The sequence below is a fragment of the Acanthisitta chloris genome, unplaced genomic scaffold, assembly GCF_000695815.1.
Source record: "Acanthisitta chloris isolate BGI_N310 unplaced genomic scaffold, ASM69581v1 Scaffold45693, whole genome shotgun sequence".
Classification (NCBI taxonomy): domain Eukaryota; kingdom Metazoa; phylum Chordata; class Aves; order Passeriformes; family Acanthisittidae; genus Acanthisitta; species Acanthisitta chloris.
The window spans coordinates 1-8,472 of NW_008667389.1; the positions used below are offsets into that span (position 1 = coordinate 1).

General features: G+C 38.2%; 1 protein-coding gene across 1 annotated transcript; it reads left to right on the forward strand.

The window, feature by feature from the left end:
• Window positions 1-543: 543 nt before the first annotated feature.
• LOC103800103 (myosin-binding protein C, cardiac-type-like) lies at window positions 544-7,841 on the forward strand (the record flags this gene model as incomplete). Its single annotated transcript, XM_009072466.1, has 5 exons — window positions 544-646; window positions 1,231-1,426; window positions 6,097-6,236; window positions 6,970-7,129; window positions 7,705-7,841. Coding segments are annotated over 5 exons (736 nt in total), but the record flags the coding sequence as incomplete, so codon positions are not given.
• Between the last annotated feature and the right edge of the window lie 631 nt (window positions 7,842-8,472).

Consider the following 8,472-nt stretch of genomic DNA (forward strand, 5'->3'; position numbering starts at 1 on the left):
TCTGGAGACGTTCAGCCACAAACCGCGGGTGGTCGCCGAGCGCCAGTGTCTCCTCAGCCGAGCGCTCGCACCAGCGCTCTGAGCCTGCGGTTCCTCTCGTTCTGAGCAGGATTACTATTGCCAGAACACCTCATCGGTAGGGTACAACTAACCCGTCTCACGACGATCTTTAGGCACCAAACCCCATAATCTGAAGTATCTCGCTTTCCTTCTGTAGCCTAAGGAAACAGATACAGTCTTTTCAGAGTACGTTCCAGACACGCAGTGGATTGAGAAGCCTTCTAGCCCTGCTGTTTACTGGAGGCAGCATGTCCTGATTTCACTGCCTTAGACTTTAACTCTAGGACAGCCTAAGCAGAGCTGATTGCTGGCTCAGAAGATCTCGCTTTCCCTCCCCATCCATTTGAACTACTCCAGGCCTGTGCTGCACTGTTTCACATGGTAATCTGGCAGAAATTTAAAAAACAACACTGGGTTATTTTCTGCTAGATTGGCTGTTAATACAGAGAATTAATACAATAGAGCTGTTTTCTGGCTCCTTAGGATTATTGGTTTGGAGCTGTACTGTGCAAGTAGCACTCCAACAGCTTTTGAAGAATTAAATGTTATCTACCATTTTGCCTGGAAACAGCTTAGTGACAGTGATGTAAGCCAGATATCTGGCTGATTGCACAATCCCATCTTCAGGGGTGTAGCAACACTGATTGCTTGGGCTGACAGTCAGCAAAACAATTTTGTAACACAGAATTATACAGTAAGTCTCATATCCCAAGACTTCAAGATTATGATAATTTTTCAAAAGATCTTAAAAATGCCTGGGGACAGAGAATCAAATGTTTTAAGAAAAGGAGGACAAGGGGGACAAAACTAATAAACTCCTCAGACATATGAGTTCTGCTAAAGACAATCTGAGCAAACCAGATCACCTGTTGCTTTCACAGATGCCTGGGAAAGACTCACAAACCAGCACAAGTATATAGTTTCTGGATTCATCTCAATATCATTTCAGTCTCTAGCTATAACTAAATGGCATTCTCAGAGCATCTAAACCACACAGATGAGACCAAATATTTATCATTTATCTGCAAGAAAACTGAAATTTGAAATGATTTAGAGGGTTTACTACTTCAACTCTGCTTATTACATTAGGCTTTTTAGATTTATAGATGACTAACAGAAAAATTAATATCTATTACAGCAAAAAAAAAAAATTCCTTTTTTTCTCTTCAGGGTAAACCAAGACCCAAAATCACTTGGCTGAAAGACAATCAAACTCTGGAAAGCAAAGATGTGGGAATTCGGAACAGCAACACAGACACAATCCTTTTCATCAGAAAGGCAGAGCTTCATCACTCAGGAGCATATGAAGTCACTCTTCAGATAGAAAACATGACCGATAAAGTTGCAATAACAATCCAAATCATAGGTAAGAACCTGGCAACATCAAAATTAAGAAGATAATCCAAAGCAAACTAGTGGCCGGATTGAGGCAACCCAAAGATCCATGTACCTCAGAATCCCTTCTCTGTCAATGGTTGATTGCAGATGACTAAGACAAAGCTCAGAGCAGGACTAGCTCGTCACTTTATTTTCTTACTGCGTGTTCCCATCTTGAAATTACCTGTCCTAGAGACTTTCAGGGGATTAGGATTTTTTGTGTGTCACATACCTCTTAAGGGATTTTTTTTTCTTGCCCGTTGCTTTAATCCAGGTCTAGTTTTAGAATCCAAATATCCTTTTCTAAGGAATTTCAGTTTAAGTACATGTACAATTGCCTATTTGGTTTGGTTTGAGTCTCTCTCCTGATAATCTCATTTGATGTTCATACAGTTTTTTATCAGAAAAAAAAAAAAGAAGAATCATTCACCTTTTCCATGCTACTAATGATTTTTTAGGCTTCAGTCATAGAATCATAGAATCAACCAGGTTGGAAGAGACCTCAGAGATCATAGAGTCCAACCCTACTGTCGTCACTAGCCCATGGCACTAAGTGCCATATCCAGTCTCAGCTTGAAAACCTCCAGGGACAGTGAATCCACCACCTCCCTGGGCAGCACATTCCAATGCCTGAGCACTCTCCCTGTAAAAAATCTCTTACTAATATAAGTCACACTATCCTCAGTTAACTTTCTCAAATTTTAGATTCTTTGTTTGATTATTTTAAAACAGATCTTCTCCATACCTTTGAGCATCCTTATCAACCTTCTTTTTACCTTTTTGAGGGGGATAGAAAGAATGTGAGAGTCCTGGTGTTCTTTGGAATCGCCATGTTGTTTTCAGGAAGAAAATACCAATCTTCGAATGCATATACTCTGATTTGGTTATTTCAGCAGATAAGAACACCGAAGATAAAATCACTGCACTAATATACATGCACTCTTCCAAAAATTAGAAATTACAATGAGGCCTAGTCCTGTGAATTTAGAAATTTCATGTTTAATGCCTTACTCTGTTAAGAGTGTCTAGTTAGCTTGAGGCCTATTCTCTGTTACACAATTTCCAGTCTCTTTTCTCATGTCATTTTGAAGGAATGCACTGCCAAAATTTCTCTAACTTTCCATGGGATTTTGTGAGATATATTCTGAGATCTTGACTACTCAGATTTCATTCATGTTCAGTCAGAGGTCTTCATTTTCTCCTCATTACAGTTCTATGTAACATTCTTGATAACTGTTATTTCTCTTTCCCCTCACTTTCACACAGTCATTACAAATTTCCTCCAATGTATGAATACAATTTTAGAATATGTATTTTGTCACAAAAAGAGTATTTAAATGTAACGTCTAATGTTTTGGACTTAAAGCTGCTGATTGCACTCTGTTTAAAGTTTCATATACTAATGCTGGCATAACAGGTATGCAGTGGTGCCAACAGTAAACAAAAAGGCATAACAAATTGGAGCAAATATGTCTCAATATCAGCAGCTGCTTCTGTTCAAAAGCATGGCTGCAGTTTTGTAAGAGCAAAATAAATAAATGGAAGCAAAACCAAAATAATCGTAAGGCTGCCGAGAGAAGCTGTGGCTGTCCCATCCCTGGGAGAGTTCCAGGCCAGGTTGGATGGAGCTCTGAGCAACCTGGTATGTTGGAAGGTGTCCCTGCCCATGGTAAGGAGCTTGGAACTAAATCTTCTTTAAGGTCCCTTCCAACCCAAACCATTACATGAGTCTATGGCAAAGGAAAAGGGGAGTAGTGCACCCTACACACCAAATTACCTTTCTAAAACTTGTTAGTGACTCTTGATTCTAGCACCTTGCTGTTAGAGCACAGTATCAAGTATCCCCCACCCACTGTTTGGTACTGTAGAAAGTCATAAAAACATACATGTAGCATTGCTAAGGAGTTCTTTCGTATAGAAAATGTATGGCTGAAAAAAAGAAAGCAACTAATCTTAACACACAGATTAATACATGTCAGAGTTGGAGAACAAGTATTAAACTTTTTACTTCTTGGGCAGCTTACTCAGCTGAAAGTAAAGTTAATTTAATTTAATTCCTGACCAAGAAGAGAAAGGGCTTGTAACATATGCAGATACTTCTGCAACCAAGGCATCTACTCTGATTCTTGATTCTGTCATTCTGTCATCAGAACTACCTCTTTTCAATTCTGTCAACCATGCTTCTGTCTTCCCAGATTTTATATTTTCTTGGCAGGAGAGAAATAGGGGTGATTCAGGCATTCTTTCTATACTGCTACTGCTTTAGGTGCTGTAGAACAGCATAGTGAAAAGCCAACCCAGCTTTCCGAGATGCAATATCTCAATCAGTCACCTTTTGTGGTATCTGTTCACCAGCTAACTTCACTTGGGACTTGATGAAGGAGCAATGCTTGTGACTTCAGCCTTTTTTTTTTTTTTCTGGAGTAAGGCAAAAATGCAGGTAACCACAAGCTCTGCTGCTATGATGAGTTACATGTCAGTTCCAAAGAAGAGGAAACACTTCTATTACTGTCTTCAACTGCACTTTTTGCCAAAACAGTTGCTAGTGTTTACTCTAGAGACCTACAAAATAGGCACTTCTACTATGGGAATACAGTATATTTAAAATACTCATTGACAGGTCTTAGATAATGAAAACATCTCTAATCTCTGGAAAATATGTTTCCCCAGCATTTCCCACCTTTATATGAATCAATAAATTATGCCTTCCGTTATGTCCTCTATTGACCAAAGCAAACTTCAGTTCTGTATTAAGTTTTCTAACTGAAATTATTTTTCTTATTATGTATTATTTAAAAATATAAATTATCATTTATTTTGAAAGCCTATTAAGATTTATCTCTTCTTCCTGTTCTATAAATTTAATTAATCAGCAAAAATTCTCAGTTGAACTGTGCTGAAGGTTACAGAAGACTTCCCAGAATATAAATCCCCACTCTAAAACAGCATCCAACAGAGAAAAATAATTGGTACAGAAGCATCACTAGGTTTAACTTTCCCCACCCTCTATCACCAGCTAGATATGTACAGGTTAGTACTGAGAAAGGAATATTCTACAAAGGAATTAATAAATATTCTTGCAGATTACATTGTCCCATCAAACCACAAATCCATTCAGCAAATTTATCTATCTCTGCCTTTTGTGAGACTGTCCTTCACACATACACACGTATGTAGGATGAAAAATTCAGAATAGCTTATTTGATTTCTCTGTAATGAAGGTACACATAGAGATGGAAAGGATTTCCTTTTCTTTTAAGTTGTGGTTCAAGATAAGAACAAATGCATTTCCACATCTCCATAAGCAATGTTGTTCACTTGACAACACATTACCATTCATACTTCAGAAACAGGAGAAAACAAAAGAAGGCTTTACCTGTTTGGTAGCTGTTGACAAACACACAAGCTAGTAGGTTTTTCTCTGAAATGTTAGTGTGAGATAGGAAGAAAGAGGATGATAAATGTAATGAGAACAATGCATTCCATATTCCTTATCGAACTTCAGGCAGTGTTCTAGTTGGCACCACTGAAGAGGACAGAAGGAGCTAAACCTAATAATAAAGCAGGCTTTGATTCCAAAGTACGCCAGTGGAAAGAGAATTATCATATTATGCTTTGATATAGAAAGTCACAGTTCCCCTTGCAACAACAGCTGGTTTATTACTGGTTTACACACCCTTCTTTAAGGAATTACATTACAAGCAATCTATAATTGCATTCCCTTGTGTTTTGCTCATCTCAAACCTACACCATCAGATTCTTACAATTTTCTTCATTTTTTTCAGCTTACCTAGAAAAAGGGGAGACAGTTTCCAATGAGCTATCTAGAATGATCTTGAAATATTCTTCACTCAATCACCATCTACCCAGCCCTAGTGATCATCTCCCCAACAGGCCCTGTAACTGTGAGCAACAATCTAACGTATCAAAAAGGAGAACCAGTGTCTTCAAATTAAAACAGACAGGAATATTATTCAGTTAATCTAATTTAAAAGTTACAGCACTTGATTAAACAACATCAGTATATATATGAATGATTCTTAAAAAGGAAAAAAGAAAATTATAATTTCATGTTATATGTTTTTCTATGTATTTCCAAGTGTCTTAAAATGGACATAGACTTTTTTATCTCTTTGAAAGTTGGTTCTTTTTCTAGTCATTACAGAGAAATGTCACTAGTTGGCAAGCTAGCAAGCACTGAGATAACAGGAGAAAGTCAGGCATACTCCCAAATGGCTGGCCTTCCTCAGCTGGGAGGCATACACACACCATTGCCTTGGTCATGTAGCTAAATGGCTGAGAAATGTATTGAAGTACCAAAGTAATAAAACTGTAATTACAAGTTAATCACACCCATTCAAACAACACAGAATTCTTATTCCATTTTAAAGAAAAGTTTGTCTGGTTCCTATGTTACTAGTTCTATTGTGTTGTCTATTTCTCAGTAGTTTTCAGCCCTCTCAGAAGAGTATTAAGAGGGTATTTGAAAACTTCCCAGCTTTCTCGTTTACGGTTTCAAGTTCACATAAATGAAGCATATTGCTACGAAACATTATAGATTGCTATCAGATTCTCTTTGTTTCCCTGCATGGGAGGAAATGACAAAGCTCTTGAATCTTGAACGAAATGCCAAGGGTTTTTTTCATGTCTCCTCTGCAGATAAGCCTGGTCCTCCTCAGAATGTAAAGCTTGTAGATGTATGGGGATTTAATGCAGCTTTGGAGTGGACACCTCCCCAGGATGATGGCAATGCACAGATCTTGGGCTACACGGTCCAGAAAGCTGACAAAAAGACAATGGTAAGAACACGCACTGAGTCCATGACTTTATATGGAGTTTAAACTCTGGGAACACAGAGACTTGAGAGAAACGGCTGAATTCATGACTCTCAGTTGTGTCCAAGGTGCTCTATGGCATATCAGAGACAGTTAAACATTGAAAAACAGAATTTATAAAAACCCCAAAAGGTGAAACATAGAACTGCATAAAATGCTCAGTAGTAAATGTAAAAGAGAGCAAGCCTGTGCCATCTCTGGTGGTGACTGCACAGGTAGCTCTGCTTAGACGGTGGAATTATATTTTTCATTTGGAATTATATTTTTATAAACACAGCAAAAAGCTGAAGGGGAGTGGGGCAAGAGTGAGACTTGAACACAGATGCTGGGCATGCAAGGGTATATACTGGGAGAGGTATGTCATCTTTCCCATGGAGGTCTCCATCAAGTAGTCACATTCTGAGTACACATCTTGTGCCAGCTTCCCCAGATGTAAGTAGGCCTAAATGGTAGATATCTGAGGGTTTTTTTTCTCAAAATGCAGATATTCATATATGTCACACCAGCCAGCATATAAAAGTAAGAAAATAGATCACCTGATTTTCACAGGAAGCAATGTAATATTAATTTTGCAGGTTAGTGTCAAATACCTGTCTACCTGTCTTTTCCCTGTAGCAAAAAGGATCTCTTCATACGAAAACTAGCACCGTGTCTGACCTCTCATAATATCTTTCTAAACAGTATAGTCTTGTTACAGGAATGGTATACGGTTTTTGATCACTATCGTCGCACAAACTGTGTAGTGTCAGACCTGATTATGGGAAATGAGTATTTTTTTCGAATCTTCAGTGAAAATTTGTGTGGATTGAGTGAAAATGCTGCAACCACGAAAAATCCTGCCCATATCCAAAAAACAGGTAACATATTCTTTAAAAAAAAAATCACAAAAGCCACTATGGACCAGAAGTAATACACTGGCAGATGGAAAATACAGTGTTACTAGATGCACTACTAGAGATATTTTCATTATTGAGTAACTAGCACTTATCATTACTTGGTAGTTAGCACTTACAAAGAATTTCAGCATCAAGAGCCCGTATTTAGGCAGATCTCTGTACTAATCCAAACAACTGCTAAGAATATTTAATCACAGTGTTCCTAAACTATATTATTTTAATAAAATAATACAACTAAGGGATGATACTTACATTCTGGGGTTAAAAGTTTAAGATGTCTGTGATGGAGACTTTCTCTGCAGACATATGGCCATCATATTTTTAACAGAAGCTGTTTTCCAGGACCTTTTACCTTTACTAACACATTAAACATGAGATGTGTTTTAGAGTGAAATGAATGTAAAGATTTGTTTATCACAAATGCCAAAAGCTTTGCAGCTTCTCTAGATACAGGCAAAATAAATGACAAATAGATTGTACGCAAATCAGCAGAATTGAAAACACAGTTCTTACTATTTTGCTTCTTTGAATTGCAGGCACCACTTATAAGCCACCTAGCTACAAAGAACATGACTTCTCTGAACCTCCTAAATTCACTCACCCTTTAGTAAACCGTTCCGTGATTGCAGGATACACCACCACACTCAGCTGTGCTGTCAGAGGAATCCCCAAGGTACAGATCACAACTGTCGCTGATACTGTTCCAACAAGTGAAAATGCCTAGGATTCATGGTCAGTTCAGTGTGGCTGGAGGGGAACATGGCTGTATTAAAAAAAGCAGAGGTCACCCAGTCATCTCCCACCTTGCTCACCACTGAGCTTAGGCAGAGTGCATGGTGCAAGCGTTTGGGTGGTTGTATGCAGAACCGCCAGGCAATGCAGTAAAGGAGACAGAGGGAAGGACAATCATTGCCTGTGGTGACACTGCACCATTGAAAATGTGCCATGTGTGCATAAAACCTACTCGTTGAAGAAGGTAAAGAACAACAAAAAGTATCTTTTTGCAATGCATTTATTTTTCTCTTCAGACTTTGATTAAAATAGCAGCAAACATAATATACTCCTCCATTAACCTAAATGATACACAGGAACAGCAGGTTTTCTGCTACATCCATACATCCATATCAGTTTTTGAGAGTCTGAATTATTTTTCAAATATGACTAGAATAAGACCTGCCCTTATGTGTGAAGTGGGGGTATTTTCGGGGGAGGGAGGGTGGGGAAGTGATGTTTGGGTATTTTTAATCTCACAGGCATATTTTCTCAGTCTAAATATATTTGAATCATAGAATCATAGAATCAGC